Source organism: Oryza glaberrima, chromosome 5 (assembly GCF_000147395.1).
Source record: "Oryza glaberrima chromosome 5, OglaRS2, whole genome shotgun sequence".
NCBI lineage: Eukaryota > Viridiplantae > Streptophyta > Magnoliopsida > Poales > Poaceae > Oryza > Oryza glaberrima.
The window spans coordinates 12,648,778-12,667,059 of NC_068330.1; the positions used below are offsets into that span (position 1 = coordinate 12,648,778).

General features: G+C 44.8%; 2 protein-coding genes across 3 annotated transcripts; both read right to left on the reverse strand.

The window, feature by feature from the left end:
- Nucleotides 1-231: 231 nt before the first annotated feature.
- LOC127772791 (receptor-like protein kinase FERONIA) lies at nt 232-4,032 on the reverse strand. Of its 2 annotated transcripts, none has more exons than XM_052298769.1 (2): nt 3,946-4,032; nt 232-1,963 (listed from the first exon to the last, which is right to left on the reverse strand). In XM_052298769.1, the coding sequence occupies exon 2, from the start codon at nt 1,854-1,856 to the stop codon at nt 429-431; it is 1,428 nt and encodes a 475-aa protein (XP_052154729.1). In that variant the 5' UTR covers nt 1,857-1,963; nt 3,946-4,032; the 3' UTR covers nt 232-428. The 2 variants fall into 2 exon arrangements, with proteins under 2 accessions (XP_052154729.1, XP_052154728.1); XM_052298768.1 differs by having other exon boundaries at nt 232-2,926.
- A 6,971-nt stretch (nt 4,033-11,003) lies between these two features.
- On the reverse strand, nt 11,004-15,105 carry LOC127773800 (receptor-like protein kinase FERONIA). The gene is made up of 2 exons (XM_052299977.1): nt 14,935-15,105; nt 11,004-14,105 (listed from the first exon to the last, which is right to left on the reverse strand). The coding sequence occupies exon 2, from the start codon at nt 13,908-13,910 to the stop codon at nt 11,265-11,267; it is 2,646 nt and encodes an 881-aa protein (XP_052155937.1). The 5' UTR covers nt 13,911-14,105; nt 14,935-15,105; the 3' UTR covers nt 11,004-11,264.
- Between the last annotated feature and the right edge of the window lie 3,177 nt (nt 15,106-18,282).

Here is an 18,282-nt window from a genome sequence, read left to right on the forward strand (position 1 = left end):
TATTGATGGTAAATGTATTAAAAGTTTGACCAAATCTTGTCTAAAAGTCAAATATTCATGACCAAAGATAGTATAAGTATGTACTTGCTCCAAAATCAAATGAAAACCTGATGTATATTAGGAGAAAATAAAAAGGGTAAAACAAACTTCATATGATTAGGACATCTTCAGAATCATGCATACAAATGGCGTCCTCGTTGTAGTACAGTAGTTACTAATTAGTCCGTGTACTACAGAAGATTATTCCAGTCTCTGGATTGTAAGGAAGGTAAACAAGAGTGTACGTGGGACACACAGATTAATCAACTGGTTCAGTATCTCACAGTACAGTCCGTTAACAATCAAATTAACTGTTATAAACTCCAACAATTTTCCCTATAAAACATGAGAACAGAAGCTTGAGAAGAATACTAAACGGTAGTTTGGTCTTATCGACCATCTGGATGCATCATCTCTGAGAAGACAGCCTTTTGTCCAGAGATGCTCATAGTTGAGCGGGATGATGGTTGCAACCTGGTCGTTAAAGGCGATGATAACACGTTCAATGCCGTCTCTTCGCAGTTTTCCTCTGCACTCTCCTGCAGCTGTAGTGCAACCTCGAGGTTCCACAGGACATCACCCATGGATGGCCTGTTCATGCTGTAATCAGCAACACACTGCTCTGCAGTCTCTGTGAATTTCCTGAAGCACTGTGGGGTGATTTCCCCTTGGAGATGGGGGTCGATAATCTCACTGAGTATGCCTTTCTTACGGCAAGACAGTGCCCAGTCACGCAAGCTCACTTGCTCCTCTGGAAGTTCAGGGTTTATTACCGGACGTGCGCATAGAACCTCGAACAAAAGAACCCCAAAGGAGAAGACATCTGATTTCTTGGTGAGTTTTTGCCTTCGAAAGTACTCCGGGTCGAGATATCCAAAGCTGCCTTTCACAACAGTGCTCACATAGGTTTTGTCCTTGTCTGTGCTAACCTTGGACAGCCCAAAATCTGAAACCTTTGCCACCCATTTGCCATCCAACAGAATGTTGGTACTCTTCACATCGCGGTGGATGATGGTCTGCTTCGCACCAGTGTGTAGGTAATGCAGCCCCAACGCTGCACCGATGCAGATCTCAAGCCGTTGCTTCCATGGAAGAGGTGGCTTTTGGGAGCCGTACAAGTGCTCTTGAAGGGTACCATTTTCCATGTAATCATACACAAGGATCATCTCGTTCTCGTCTTCGCAATAGCCAATCAGAGAAACTAGGTGGCGATGACGGAGCTTGGACAACATCTCAATCTCTGTCTGAAATTCGTTGATACCCTGCTGGGACAGAGGGTCTCCACGCTTGATTGCCACCTTCATTCCATGATCTAACTCACCCTTGTATACATTCCCAAACCCGCCTTTGCCAAGGAGAAAGGCTTCATCAAAGTTACTGGTAGCTTCCTGGATTTGCAAGAACGTGAATTGGTGGCAAAGGTTGGATTTCTTTGAGAGCAAGGTGGCTAATAACAACTCTTTGTTCGTATTTCCATGATCAACTCTTTTCTTTCGTATGTTGATAATATACATGCTCAAACTGGCAATCAACAGCACCACCAAAACAAAAATAGCTCCACCAATGGTTGCCAGACGAGGATCCCCATCACGGTGTCTCCAGGGAATAGGGTTCATTCCAGCAAGGTTACTTTTGTTGACATCCTGTAGCTTGAAGACCTCAAGACCATTCAGAATTGCATCAACAAATTCTGGGTTGGTTTCAACATCAGGGTGAAGTGCAACTCTCAGGTCTGTCTGACCATAACCAATTGGGCCAACTATGTAGTTGGTGTAGATTGGCACACCAATTCCTCCACTCAAAACAATGACATCCATCTTCTGTGCTGTCTGGTTGTTGATGTATACAAAGAACGTCCTCTGGTTCGCCTTGGTTATTGGGTGCTGGATCTCACAGAAATAGAGCCGTAAAAGATAGTGGAATCCTGCATCAATCGGTAGAATCCATGTAAGATTGTACCTCAAGTTGATATATCCCTTTAGCCCCATGGACCTTGCTGTCTCATATAGACCAACTGGGGCTATGTAACTTGGCATGGTACGAGGGTAACTGATGGTTACAGTGTCATCCTTGAAAAAGTTCAGGCCTGAGTCTCCAGAAATGTAAGGGGAATCCTTGCCCCATGTGCGACAAAATTCAGAATCATCTTTTGGGGAGATTGTCTCACCCCCAACATTAAGACGATACATCGTCTGAAGGCCTATATTAACAGAGATTGGGAATGGATCTGAGATCCCAACATTTAAAAATGTTGGCGCAGGTTTCGTGAAAATATCAGGAGTGGACACAACCTCAATGCCATTCACAAACGCATAAGAACCGGTGTGGTGAGGAGACAGGGAAAATGTGACATCGAGATCACCCGAAGGAACATTCACTGAGTATTCAAGGATGAGATAGGTTCGACCCATCGCATGAGCTACCTGGGAAGGATTAAAATCATTCAGAAGGACAAGGATCCCAGCAGTGACACTAAACAAGGCATCTGCAGCAGCACGATCAGCATACTCAGTAGGATAAAAGTAGAGGCGAAGGAACACACGACCAGGGTTAAGACCAAACCAATATGTGAAATTGGAACTGAATATGCGTGCCGTCATGTAAGGCACTGGGGAGGGAAGCAAGGGGTCTAGGTATGACGCGTTGGCTGCCAAACCATCCAATGCTAACTTGGAGTTAGCATCCCCTTCCCAAGTTCGACCATCAGAATCAATGGCAGTGCTGGTGCCACCACATCTAAGGCGGATTTGGTGAGGACCTGTGAAGTTACCAGCCACCACATCAAGTAACAAGAGAGAGAACAGTGGAATGCACAGGAGGGTAGCCAGTTCTGTTCTGTTAGCCATTCCAGCTACTGGGTGTATGAAGTTGAGTCATGTGAGGATTTCTGTACAACAGAATAATATAGGGAAATATAAGCCTATAAGGTGTGTTACATCTAAGAGCAGTTGTTCTGTCATGCTAGAATATTGGAAACCTTCTATGGATATGCAAAAAGATTTAGAATAACAATTAACTTGTGTACAGTATTCTTGTTCATGAAGTAGATACAACCACAGAGAGCTAGATATTTGACCTGAAATTATCAATGGAAGGGAAAAAAACTACACTTTGTGATTAAAATCTGAATCAAGAAAAAATATTAATTAACTACTCTCTCCGTTCCAAAATATAAACATTTTTAGCATAGTGAGAAGTCAAACATTTTCAACTTTGACTATTAATAGCAAAAAAATAGAAAAGATCACTCATATAAAATTGATGTTACTAGATTTATCATTAAACAAACTATCATAATATATAGCTCTTTTTATTTAAAACATCTTACTTTTATAGATATTATTGGTCAAAATAGCATCTTGGAGACTGTGTCGTCCAAAAATGCTTATATTTTGGGACGAAGGGAGTATAAGATTCTCCTTGATTGATTTAATTGTTCTTCTATTTTCCCTTTGTATGATTTTTCAACAATAAAGGCTAGTAAAAATTTTCAGATATGTGGATCTATTTCCAAATTGACATACAGTGACTACAATTTCATTCAAGATAAGGGTGATTTCTCATATCAAATCAAATATTAACCTTTTTGTTGCTCCAAAGGAGATTCTTTGTATTTTACGATAATATGAATACGAAAAATATCTTCATAATCTGATGATTGGTGTCGTTTAATTCATTGAATTATCTCACCAGTTAAGCAGTTATGTTTTATGTAAGCACCTATAGCACATGGCAGATCTTCAATCGAATCTTGGCCATCATGTAAGGGTTTATAGATTTGAGTATAGAAAGATAGCTGCATACCAGTAAGAAAACCTCCAGAACAACAAACCAAATCGCATTTCAAACAACAAAAAAGAAACTACCTCAAAGACGGAAATGATGAAACAAGGAGATTGAAATTACCTCATAAGATACTCGAAGCTATCATTTGCCAAAGAAATAGAGGTTTAACCTATAGGACATGATAAAATGGGAGCTGCGGCTTGTCTGGTCGATGTAGAGATCAGGTGACTACATGATGAGATTATGGAGGACATATGGTAGTGGATTTTGACAGAAAAGTACCTATAATTTCAACAAAATTGGAAGAATCACTTCTTGGTTTCTTTATTTGAATTATTATGTCACTAAGGTTTCTAATGTCAATGCGTCAAACATCCATGAATCATCGGGTTCACATTAGTCATACAAAGTAGGGTTAGTTCTTTACCAACTTCCGAAACCACTATATCAAAATGCTAGTTTAAGTAAAACTTGGTCCATCAAAATTCAAATGAGACATAAATATATCACACAATATGTTATAAAAGTTAGTCGATATAGCGGAACAACGACTAACCCTTCCGATCGCTTCACATCCCCGGGGCTTTGATTATGGGCGCTCCTCCCCAACCAACATAGCGCCTAGCCGCTACGAGTCCATAGTACGCCGCCATCATCTCCTTGCGTGTCTACGCTACATTGTAGTCACCATAGTTACATTGTGGTGCCCCCCTCTCTATTTAAGAGAGATCCCGGGTTACAGAGTCCAACTCTAACTCCACCCGTTAACACCTATTACAACTCCAAGTCCAACTGTAACCAAATAGGACTAGTATATTCGACACCCATTCTAACACAATATGTTGATAGCAATGTAAAAATGGTTTACCTACTTTCCAGATAATTTCGTAAATTCGCTTACCAATAGACAAAGGTTCTGAAAACCAACAGACACAAATCGATTATTGACATGTATACCTATTTTTAAGCATACAAAAATAGCTGCAGTAATGGTTAATATTGTTTTGGCTGACTGCAAATATTGTTAAGTGCATGATGGAGTCACACCTAGTTAAGAGTTTGAATGCTTTGATTACAGTCAAAACGGTAAAACTAGAAGAAATGTAACATAACTTACAAAGCTTGGGTGCAGTCTTTTTCTGGAAATGCCAGGTTCTACCTAGCACAACATAATCAATGCTACCACCAATTCCATGTGCTTATTGAGTCACAGCCCCTACCCACATGATACTGATCTAATCACCAAAAAGAACAGGTCGAAGCATGTACATGATGAAACGAGAAAATAATACAGAGAAAAATGAGGAACAAGACCATGGACAGAGAACACAACAAAGAGTGAACAACATGTTCTGCGACTAAATAGTTTAAGTGCCTAATTTAGACCTAGACCCAACCATCAGAATACAATTAAAAAAAAAGAGGCAGGTATCTGCAAATGAAATGGTGCCATAAAATGCATAGTATCAGATCAGAAATCTGGAAACCTTATGAGGGTGCCAAAGAAAATTAACTAATAATCCTAGTAGTATATATGAGGAGGCATTCTGCTAAATGGCAACGCAGTAGCTTTCACAAGAGACCAGTGAATTGTCCTGTGTAGCATCTCAGAATTGACAATAGAAAGTTCAGTATTTGTACCTTTGCGATTTCATTTCTTCCTATTGAGGATTTGTAGTGCCGTTGCTAGAAGGAAATGAAATGAATATTGGCGACTTTGACTCCAATGTCTTAAACAGATATACATACGTACAAGTAGAATATCTGCGTCATTCTCTTTGTTTAGGAACTACAGAATTTGTGGAGCACTGAAATCAATGTTAAGAACTGTATTCTGTTAAAGATATATATAATATGCTTTGTAGTTCCCCAACCAACAGGTCATCCACAGAAGGCTTACTATCTTAGTATGTCTTTTTCATATACAATCAAAGACCAACGTCACACTTGCTTAGTACCAACTATCACTCAGGAATGGTGTGGGACAGAAACACAATCAGCAAAGAAGATAAATGGAGGAAGGGCACTTCATTAGAAAAACATAACATAGTCCCCAAGTCATTCGAAATGGTGGTTTTAATTTTTTTTAAAAAAAATCACAAGCATATATACATATCCTTGGTATATTTTCCAATTTTTCCAAAGCAGAAGGGCGACAAGAATAATCCTTTTAGCTTCTCGCTTGCGGAAATCCTGTTTGGCGATCGATCGCCCTGGGGATGGATCAGCGATCGATCCCCTCCCCCTCCCTCCCTCCACCTGGTTTCCTTTTTTGGCACCCTCCCTCCACCTGGTTTCCTTTTTTGGCACCGCATTACTTTCCTATTTTAGTAAATTTATACACCTAAAGTTTATACATCTCAAGTTTACACATCTAAAGTTTAGAGACCAAAAGTTTATAAGTCAAAAGTTTATATATCCGATTCAAATTTGAATTTGAATTCAAATATTTTTTTATATATAGTATTTTTATACATCTAAAGTTTATACATCTAAAGTTTATAGACCTAAAGTTTATAGATCTAAAGTTTATAAGTCAAAAGTTTATATACCCGTTTCAAATTTGAATTTGAATTATATCTGATTCAAATTTGAATTTGAATTCAAATATTTTCTATATATAGTATTTTTATACATCTAAAGTTTATACACCTAAAGTTTATAGATCCAAAGTTTATAAGCCAAAAGTTTACATACCCGATTCAAATTTGAATTTGAATTCAAATTTTTTTTATATATAGTATTTCTATACATAAATTTTTCTAACTTTTGTTTTTTAAAAAAATTTGTGTGATGTACTATAGTAGAAAGAGAAGAAGAAGAGGAGGAAGGGGGAGAAGAGGGAGGAGTATAGGGGGAGAGGCGGGGCCAACCGATCGCTGGTCGATCGCCGTTAGCCTCCCCCTCTCGCTTGAGCTTTTAGCATTGAAAGACATGGCTCAGGAATGCGCCAGTTCGATTAAGCATGTCAGGGCATGCAAAGTGTGCAACACGACAAGCTAGTCAAGCTAAAGTTATGGGGCCTCTGAGTTCCGATTTCTCGAATCAATTTCATATCTAATTCGTTTATTTAATTTAGTGAGCACATCATAAGAACAGAATACATAGAAAAATATTCACATTGACATGGCAATCAAGCAAGCAGATAACCTTGCATGCACTAAAACTCACCGGTGAACATGCGATTCCACAGCCATTTGTTGCGAGGCCACCGTCCCTCTCCTAGACATTCCATCGAACATCTCGCGTGCACACTGTAGCAATGCCAGGGTACAGACGCACGAACGAACTCGTTCTCACACCGTTAAAAAACAAGAAGATAATAAGTACACGTCTGACTGCATGCCACCGAAAAGGATGCTTGTAGAGATTGGTGATATTGTTAATCCCACCTTGGTGGTTTCGCGGTTAGGCGAGCACCACCCCACCAACAACCCCCCCCCCCCCCCCCCCCAACCCACCCAAAAACGGCTGCCGTGCCGATACCTGCTCGTCTTGACCGGCCGGAGTCTAGAGCATATCGTCCCAGGAATTTCCGTGCAGCATTCCTGCAGCCACCGCTCGCAAGTGGGTGTCGCCGCGTCGGCATGATAGATCGGTTCAATTCAACCTCGTGAGTTGTGATATTTGTCGCTTTGGGCAGGACTAGGAGCCTGAAATTTTTACATTTTAATCCTTCTTAAAAACTTATTTTACAAATAAACCTCTACAAAACTTATTCGGGTGATCTTTTTTTTTCGCCAGAGAGGCTGACGCCGCTCTCCAACATAGCGGCACCAACCACCCTGGCGCCGTCTCCGTGCCACCGTGGAACTGGGGGAACGTGGAAGGTGTGACGTGGCAAATGAGGGCGCAAGCCACACTGGCGCTGCCCCAGCTACCACGGCGCCAGCACAGCTGGCGCACTCGTCCTGGGGGAGGGGGGCGCCCTCAGCCCCTTCTACCTCGGGCGGGAGGCTAGCGCCGCCCCCACCACCCCACCCCCTTTTGCCTCGGGCGGAAGGCTGGCACCACTCCACCCCCTTTGTCTCTACTTACTTGCTGGCGCCCTCCCCCCCACCCCCCAAAAGCACGGTACTATGGCGCAGCCCTCCCGACCTCTAGAACCATATGCCAATTCACAGTTCGCAAACAATGCATTGCAAATTCATAGTTCACGGGTCGCAAACGTTGGAACCAATTTACAGCAAACATACGAAACAAAACTAGTCCACATCGAACATCACATAGTCCACATAATGCATAAGTCCATCACATAGTCCAATTCATAGGAAACATACAAAACAAAACCAATCCACATCAAACATCACATAGTCCATAAGTCCATCACATAATCCACAACTCCATCACATAATCCATAAGTTCACAAGTCCATCACATAATCCACAAGTCCATCGCATAGTTCATAAGTTCACAAGTCCACATGTGCATTAAACAAGTTAACACATATCAGAAACAGTTAAACTTCCTAGAAATCACTTCTTGCGTTGACGCCAAAGAGCTTGCGAGCCTGGAGTGTACCTATATTTGAAAAACCAATGTTCACAACATTTACAAAACGAAGCGAGGGAAATCAAATAACATATGAGAATGGTAAGCCCAGTGTAACTCTTTTTCCTTGACTGAGTGGATCGTAAGTTGTAGGTGGTGGGCTGCGACGCCTGAGACACATCGGGCAGCTGCAACATGCCTATCTCGTCTGGGTCTGGTGTAATGTAGTCGTCGTATAAAAATAAACCAAACAACTTTTAAAATTGTTACGGTATACCCCATTCACCATACAGGACTGACTTTACCGGGGGCATCGTCAAAATATGTCTACGTACAGACCATTCGGGGTCGCTTTGACTTTTCTTTTTATTAGAAACGTTTGACCATTGTATTATTTCAAAAATTAGTGCAAATATAAAAAAGATTCATACTTAAATTGATAATAAAGCAACTCAAAAAAGAGTAAATAATCATTCCATAATTTTTTGAATAAGACAAATGATCAAACCTTACAAACAAAAACTCAAAGCGACAAGTATTTTAGGACGGAGGTAGTACTCGCTTCATCCAGAATATAAATATCTAGATAACTTGCCATGCCGCATCCTCCTTAAACTCGATCTCTTCTGGATAAATTTCCTTAAATAGATTAATTTCCTTAACCGAATCCTCCATGAATCCGACTGCTGGCGACTTGATAACTCCCATCGGCTGATTCCATAACTCTAAAGCTGATATTGATTTTAGGCTAATGACATCTTTGGGGCTTACCAAATTTCACTATCAACATTGGTGGACAGCATGGTGGCGACGACGAAGCGGGACGGTGCGGCTGCTGGGCGACGACGATTGAGTGGGGGCTCCTCACTCTCACCTCCCTCCCGTTGCCCCTGCCTCCATTCATGACGAGATGCGGCGTCGGAAGCAGGCAGCGTGGGTGATCCTGGCTAGCTGGGGTGGCACGACGGAGAGGGCGGCGGGTAGCAGCGAGGTGTCGACAGCGGAGTCCTTTCGGATGGCGGCGGCCTGAGTGTCGATGTCTTGTCCGTGGCAGGATGAAGATGGTTCGGGCGGTGGTCCCGTAGGTAGTGGCGGCGGCCCAGGACAGTGGTGGTCTGAGCACCGGCGCAAGGATCTTGGCGAGGAGCAGGTGGAGGTCGACCTTGGCGACAGCGGCGGCCCGGGACAGCAGCGACCTTAGCTCTGGCGCAAGGCTCTTAGCGAGGAACAGGCGGAGGTCAACCCAGGCGGCAGCGGCGGTGGGCCTAGGGGCAGCGGGACGCCGGGACCCGGGACGGCAACGGCTTGAGCACCGGCACGAGGCTCCCAGCGAGGAGCAAGGCTGAGGTTGACTCTAGCGGCGGCAATGGCCCTATGGGCAACGGCGGCGCCCTGAGAACCGGCACAGGACTCTCAATGAGGAGCAGGTGGAGGTCGGCCCCTGCGGCGGCGGGCTGGGAGTACAAAAGGCGAACAAACATCCTCTGACGACAACGATGGCCCTATGGGTGGCAGAGGCCAAGGAATTTTGGCGAAGTGGAAGTCGATCCCGTCGGCTCGCGGCTAGTTCTGACTAAACACCGAACGACGATGGATGAAAGTCGGATGAAGATGACACCAACGAAGGTTGACAACGACGGCACACTAGGGGCCGCGGCGACTAGACGACTTCCACTCACTACTATGTCGGGAAGAAGAGAAGGAGGGGTGTGCCGAGGTCATTTGTTTTTCTTTTCTTTTTTGGTTGAGTGTTCTCCTCCTTGTTGAGGTGTGAGTCTAAGTGTTCTTATATCCTTTTGGCTCTGTATATCCTATCCTTCGTGTATATAGAGGCCGGACTAATGAAAATCTATTATCTAAAAAAAATCTTCCACTCACACCAAAGCCAAATATAATCCACACAAACAAAACGAGCTCCTGCCAAACTTGGTAAAGGTGATAGGCACCGAAAGCCACTTCACTTCCAATGGACGGCAGAATCCCAGCTATAGCTAGCTAGCTTAGGTTCTTCGTTCCGGGATCAGTTGACAGTGTCCCCCATCACATCTGCTTCCCCTCTGCATCGTCTGTCAATACGATCCGCGGTTCGGCTGGTTTCCACTTTCTCCAGGCAGACTGGCGTTTTTCCAAGCTGTCATTTGCTAGTGGTTGCTATTAGTGATTTGATTGGAACCTGTAGTACCGGCTAGTGGATGTCGTTCACATCTGATGTTCCAAGAAGCAAGAGCAGCGAATTAACCAGGTTTGTTCATACAGCAACGAGCAGCAGGAAGCAATTGCACATTGTTTGAACATTCACTGAACCGGGAGGTGAGATAGCCGTTCCTTGACTCATGTCATCACTCATCACATCTGATCAGGGTCAATGAGGAGGAATATCCAATATTACCTTTGTTTATTACCAACCTCTTGAAATTAAGATACTTGAACAATGCTGAAAAATTCTGGAAATACTTCAAGAGTAGGGCACTGGTATTATATACATACCAATACCATCCTGAAAATGTTAGAGGACGGTCAGGGCACCAAGGTTCAGTGTTGTGCAATATGATCTATGATGCTGATCTACTTGTAGTTTAATACAGGATGGGATCAAACAGCTGAAAGTACAGAACTTCTCGTAGTTGTAAAAGGGAGTATGTAGTCAAAACTCAGAAAGGGATAAGTGGGTGATATCTTCCATGCTCTTTTATTACAAGATTACAACTGCATTAGGAGGTAAGAATCTCAACCCCCTTCAATTTAGAGGTACCTATACAATTACTGCGATTTTGAAAGAAACATAGATCTGCTAAAGAACTAAAACATACATATATTTAGCCCAAAATGATGCATAGCAAGGCTAGTAGAGCAAGTAAGATAACTATACAATTAGCTATTCCTGACAAGAATTCTGTTGAGGCACACCACAAATCTAGGGAGCAATATTAGAGCTTGCAATTTGATTTTCATCTTCCATCTGGTGTCATGAGCTGGGAGAAGATGTTGCTTGGGGTCAGCCCATCAGACTCCACGCTCGCAATGCTACGGTCAGTGATGCTCAAAGAAGTTGTCGTTGTAGTGGTAGTAGTCACGTCGGTCGACGGCTCATCTGAATGCAGCCTGGCCACAACCAGCGGCGACGTGCTCGCTGACGTCCCCTCGGTCAGGCTGCTACTGTCCTCCGTGCTCTCCTGCAGCTGGAGCGCAAACTCGAGGTTCCAGAGCACATCACCCATGGACGGCCTGTCGACGCTGCGATCGGCCACACATTTCTCCGCGGTCTCGGCGAACTTCAAGAAGCACTGGGGAGCGATCTTCCCTTTGAGGAGTGGGTCAATGATCTCGCCAAGAACACCTTTCTTCTGGCAACGCAGAGCCCAGTCTGCAAGGCTCACTTGCTCCTTCGGAAGCGATGGGCTCAGGGCGTTGCGGGCGCACAGGACCTCGAACAGCACAACTCCGAAGGAGTAGACATCAGATTTCTCGGTAAGCTGCTGCCGTCGGAAGTACTCAGGATCAAGGTATCCGAAGCTGCCCTTCACCACTGTGCTCACATGGGTGTTGTCCACGTTTGGACCGGCCTTGGACAGCCCAAAGTCGGAAACCTTGGCAACCCACTTGTCATCCAGCAAAATGTTGGTGGTCTTGACATCGCGGTGGATGATGGTTTGCTTTGCACCCGTGTGCAGGTAATACAGCCCACGGGCGGCGCCGATGCAGATCTCCAGCCTCTGCTTCCACGACAATGGTGGGTTCTTGGTGTTGTACAAGTGTTCTCGAAGTGTCCCATGAGCCATGTAGTCATATACCAAAATCATCTCATTCCTATCCTCGCAGTACCCGATTAGAGACACAAGGTGACGGTGTCGGAGCTTGGACAGCATCTCAATCTCATTCTGGAACTCATGGACACCCTGCTCAGACAGCGGGTTCCCACGCTTGATTGCAACTCTAGTGCCACTGTCTATCTCTCCAAGGTAAACGTTGCCAAATCCACCTTTGCCGAGGAGGAAGGATTTGTCGAAATTGTTGGTGGCAGCCTGGATTTCTGCAAACGAAAAGTGCCGGCAAAGATTGGCTGGCAGCATCGAGTGGCTCCCTGTGTTGGTTGTCTTTCCTGAGGTGGCTGACTGTGACTTGGTGAAATCAGTGAGAGGAGTCCAGCGTCCTTCATCAGATTTGCCAGTATCCTTTGCTACCTTCTTCTTTCGTCTACAGATGATGCACAATCCAACACAAGCAATCAACAACACGGCAAGGCCACCCACTGCTCCACCTATGGCTGCTGGGGCAACACTCTTTGATTTACCTCTACTAGATCCCCCATTGGGATTCACACCAGGCTTTGGTCGAAGTGGAGGGTTGAGCCCAGCAAGGTTATTTCTTCCAAGGTCCTGTAGCTTGAAGACCTCAAGGCCATTTAGTATTGCATCAAAATACTCTGGTTTGCTTGAACGATCAGGGTGAAGCGCGACCCACAGGTCCGTCTGGCCAGAACCAACCGTTGTGACAACATAGTTGGTATATGTTGTTCTGCCAATTCCTCCACTCCAAACAATGACGTCCATTTGATTCTGCGCCGTCTGGTTGTTGATGTAAATGAAAAATGATCTCTGATTCACCTTGGTTATTGGATACTGGATCTCACAGAAATGGAACCTCAAGAGGTAGGTGAACCCCGCATCAACCGGTAAGATCCATGTAAGATTGTAGTTCAGGTTGATCTGTGCAGTTGGCCCCATTGACCTTGCTGTTGCGTAGACTGCAACTGGTGCAGTGTAATTTGGCTCAGTATTTGGATATTTGATGGTGACATTACCATCTTTGGAGAAGGTCACCCCATAGGCAGCACCATATATGTAAGGAGAATCATTATCCCAAGAACGATAGAATCCAGAATCACCTTGCGGAGAGATGGGCTGTCCCCCAACATTGAGCCGGTACATCGTTTGGAAACCCGTCACAGGATCTATGCCATATTGCACATTGTCCCCGCCATTGGCAGATGTAGGTGTCGGTGTTGTGAAGATGTCAGGCGTGGGCACAATCTCAATCCCATTCACAAATGCATAAGACCCGTTTCGTGTGGACGGGGCAAAGGTGAGTTTTAGGCTGCTTGAAGTGACATTAACCGAGAATTCTCGAAAGAAGTAGGCAGAGCTTGTTGCCAGAGCAGTTTGTGATGCGTTGAAGTTGTCTAAAAGGATCAGATTGTTGGTTGTGACACCAAAGTAGGCATTTGCAGAATCAAGGTTCCCATTATAATTAGTTGGATAGAAGTGTAGGCGCACGAACATGCGGCCTGGGCTGACAGGGAAGGAATAGGTGTAATTTGAAGTGAAGAATCGAGCAGTCATGTAAGGCACGGGTGATGGGAGCGAAGGGTCTTGGTATGAAGCCCCGGCTACATTGCCTTTCACCGATGGCGCAAACTTGGAGCTAGCATCCCCATCCCAGCTCCGATTGTAGCTATCAGGTTGCACACCAGAGGCTCCACAATTCAGAAAGATTGGGGCAGAGGCCGTGGAATTGTTATCAGCCGCCATGGCAATCGATAGGAGGGCTGACAGTGTGAGCCATTGGATGGTAGCTAGTAGGCTTGGGTGCATCATTGAAGTGGTGGTTGGTGTATCAGGATCAAAAGTTTGAGGATTCGTTCACATCAATTTGCTATAAGAGTTGGGGACACTTGCATAATGCCTTTTCTCTGGGTGGGATTTGAGGCAAGGAAAATGTAGAGTTTGGAGGATTGTACTCTTGTTTACTGAAGAAAGCACGTCCAGATAGCTGTAATCCTGTAGATTCACCTGCAATCAGAGCAAACGAAGGGTTCAGAAATTCTGCAAATTGTAGATTGGAAAGATGAATAACAAGAAATGGATCCCTAATAATAGCACAAGTTTATCTGTTTAGATGATAAAATATTGGAAGCAAACTGAATATAAACCATACCGAGAAGTACTATGAAACACGGTAGTAATTTCTGCTGAAGAGAACAGAATTTGAAAGTTACGGCAAAACCTTTTGGTTTGATCCATTTTCTAGGTTATTATTATTACAAATTTCGCACCATCTACTGTTACAAAAAGAGATGTGTCGGACACCAGAACATTAAGTTGTCGATACTGAACGCGACAAATCCTTTGTCAAAAACTAATATAAGTCAACAGGTAAAATGTTAGAAATTTGTAACTAAAACCAAAAGAAAAATCTAAAAAGGGAGGAAAATAAACACGATCAAAGCTCCAGAACGATCATTTCGCATATGGGGAAAACTAACAGAATAAAAATCGCCCGTATTTCGCTAGTTCCGATCCCCATCTGCAAAACCGGCGATCCTGCAGTTCTGCTGATGAGAAGGGATCATAATACTAAGTACTCCAACTCCATTGCATGCAGCAAAACAGAAATACAAAGAGAACTCGATCGATTAGCTCAACTGATCAACCACCCCCACCCCCCAAACCTCCCAGCCCAGATTTGGGGTTTTTCGCTGGGCCAAAATTTCGCGCCAAGAATAGCAACCCCATAACCAAGAACGTACCCCAAGAATGGCAGCCGCGGCGGCCACGGAACACAACCAATCCAAGCAGGAAGAACTAACAGGAGAGGAGATGAAGAGGCAAGAGCTAGTACCTCGTCGACCTCGCGGCGTCGGAGAGGGAGAGATGGACTCCGCGCGCCCCGCGGCAGTTTCTAGTTGCTGCGCGTGTTTCGGTGGCCAAAACGATGGTGGGAAATCGAGCTCGGGTCCGTAGTGGAGTTGAGGGGTGGATGATGGGCTCGTGCTAGTGCTAGTGCTACTCTTGTATATAGTGGAGTTTCACGGAGAGGTCCCTCTGTTCTCCACAAATTCGTCGTTGCTTTTCTCTTTCTTGTTCTTGTTCAGCTTCCTTTCTTTTTCTCCCATTCAATAAATTATTCTCATTTTTCTCCATTCCGGTGTGATGATGGTTTCTTGGTTATCTTTTTGTTTGGTATGGATGAATTATGGGGGTCAAGTCGGCACAATGGCACGCCCCTAGTTTTGTCGACGATGCCCTGCTTGGGGTTATAGACTTATAGTTGTGGAAAATCCAGTTGTCGGGTGAGCTAATTAACATTCTGTGGTGTTAGAGAATGCATGTGGTTGTTTGGTGTGTTTTTGTCGGGGAAACACTGAAACGAACTAATTTACCGGGCGCATTCTTTTCGGTCCGTAAGTTTTGACTGATTAGCTGCACGCAAAACAATAAACACAATTAGCACAGAATTAATTAAGAAATAATTATTAAGATGTTAAAAAAATAAATTTATTTGATTTTTAAAAATACCTTCTATCTATAAAGTTTTTCACACGCAATATTCCGTTTAGCAGTTTGAAAAACTGAAAAAGGATGAGTAGCCTGTGTAGCCAAGCTCAATTAGCTCATTACAACCGTAGACAGAATTGAGGAGAACTGTGTTTAAGTCATTTGCATTGATTCGGCCTCATGATTTTATTTTCTTTGTAGATCATCTATCAAGTTCAAGACATACGGTGTTCTATTGATTGTTATATGCGTCACATTCGATAGAAATTTTCACTACTACACAAAACATCAAATAGGTGTCGACGCTATAGATACCGGAAGTGCTAAAACCGGCACCTATAGGTCTTTTTCCACCTCCACGGACTGAAAACAAAGAAAAATCAGCACCTTTAAGTGATTATAGGTACTTTAGGTGTCATTTTTCAAAAAAAACAACACCTTAAATTATTTATAGGAGTCGGGTTTTTTAATGAACCGACACTATAATAAATTAAAGGTGACACATTTTAAAAACCGAGCCGAGCCGAGGAGCGGATAAGACCGAGTGAGCGGTCGACAGCGCTGAATGAGCGGACAACTCTCTCTCTCTCTCTATCTCTCTCTCTCGCTCTCATCAGCGCGGCTCCCATGGGCGGCGGTGGCGCCCTCCTCTCTACCAGATCCAGCCGGGGGGGGGGGGGAGGAGGCGGCAACTGCGGCGGCGGGAGGCGCCCTCCCCTCCGCTGGATCTTGCCGGGAGGGGAGTCGGCAACAGCAGGAGGTGCTGCGACGGCCCGGCAGCGGCCTCCCCACCCAATGGTGGTGGCGGCTCGATAGCAGAGGCGGCTAAGGTGGCCCTTGAAGAAGTTATTCATGTTGTGTTCCCCTTGAAGGAGGTGTTCATGTTGTGTTCTTGTGCTCGGTTGAAAGGGGTTGAACGGGAGGAGGGAATTGCTTATTCGAGCCGATGCATTGAGCCGGTATTTTTTTTTTTGCGTTCCAGAGACCTCAAAGGTGCTGGTTCTGGAACCCGGCACCGATGACGGAAGTTATTTGTAAGGCCTTCATGGTGTCTGTTGGGAAAACTGGCACCTAAGGGGGTTTCTCAACCGGCACCATTTAGAGTTTATGTAGTAGTGTTTGGGACGATTTCTTGTACATTTCCGACCTTAGGATTTACTTCATGATTCGTGATCTGGCGTGACTCTAACTCTCGGGATCTTGATGAACATCTATGTTAGGGTTTATGGTCCATACTTTGGTGGGGGTGGGAGGGGAGATATCGCTAGGCTTAGAGGGATGACCGTGAGAGATGACGGCTCGGCAGTGGATAGTGAACATGAGCAGGCGGTGAGGCGGCGGCCCAACGGTGGACAGTGAGCACGGGCAAGCGGTGAGGTGTCGGGGTTTGCGCTAGAGCTACGGAGATGGAGGAGGGTACCAGAGGCAGGGGACATGATGAGGACCAGAGCACCTTGCCGTTGCTGGCTTGAGGAGTAGAGGTGAGGGGAAAAGGGAAGGCCGGGTAGGGGGTGTCTAGTAGGTGTTGTTGGTGTCTACTGGCAAGCTAGCATGGCCTATGTTACCTTGATACAGTGCACAGCTCACGTATCCATATCAGATACGGTACGTCCTCGGATACGGATACGTATCAGATACGCTCTGATACGTATCCCTCGTTAACCAGGTTTCCAAATAAAAATAATAATTATGGATACGCTGCCGATACGTTTCGATGCATCGCCACTAGCCGCCGCCTCAGCCCGACACAGCGACGCCCATCTCATGGAGCGCGGCGACAAGACAACGAGTGCAGGTGGCAGGCTGCGCAGCGCCTCCACCGTTCGCGGCCGTCGCAGTGCCTTTGACTTCCGTTGTGGTGCCTCCGCGGCTCCGCCGTCCACCGGGTGTCATGGCGCTGCCGTACGCCGAAGGGCCACCGTCGTCTGCCTTCCGTCGTGGTGCCGCCATCTGACACAGCCCCTTCACCGGCAGCCGGGCGCCAGAGCTCCGCAACCAGGCAAGCGCAGCCGCACATCCCTCACTGCCTAGTACTTTTCGTTCTTCTGCTCCGCTCCACTCTCTTTCCAATCCTAGCTTATCTAAAATTTGTTCCCCTTTGTTATTTTCTTGGTACAAGACTACTAGTGCCATATCTTGTTAGATGCGATGTATTTTGATGGATGCTTGAGTGGTAATGCATCTAGATATCCAGCAACTAGCAGTTCTAATGGTTGTATGGCTGCTAATGCGGCTGGGCATTGGAGGAGATAGCTTTGAGTTGTTTCATGGTTATGTTGGACGACTGATTTTCTTAAGCAAACTGACCTTGAGAGAGTCCAGAATATGTTGGTGTATTGGACCCACTATTTTTCCACTTATTTAATTTGCTATATTATTATTATTATTATTATTATTATTATTATTATTATTATTATTATTATTATTATTACATATAGACGTATCCCCGTATCCATGTTTCTTAGAAAATGCCGTATCACGTATCCGTATCCCCGTATCAAGATAACATAGAGCATGGCTAGGCACTGGGCAGTGCCACAGGAGGTGGGGACGGAAGTATGGAAGGGAAGAAGAGATATTTGGGCTGGGATTGTTGCACAAATCTCAAAGCACGATCGAACGGTCTAGAATTTATAGACTGTCCCTATATGTATTAGAGAAAATTCTTATATATCATAGAGAGAAAAAACGT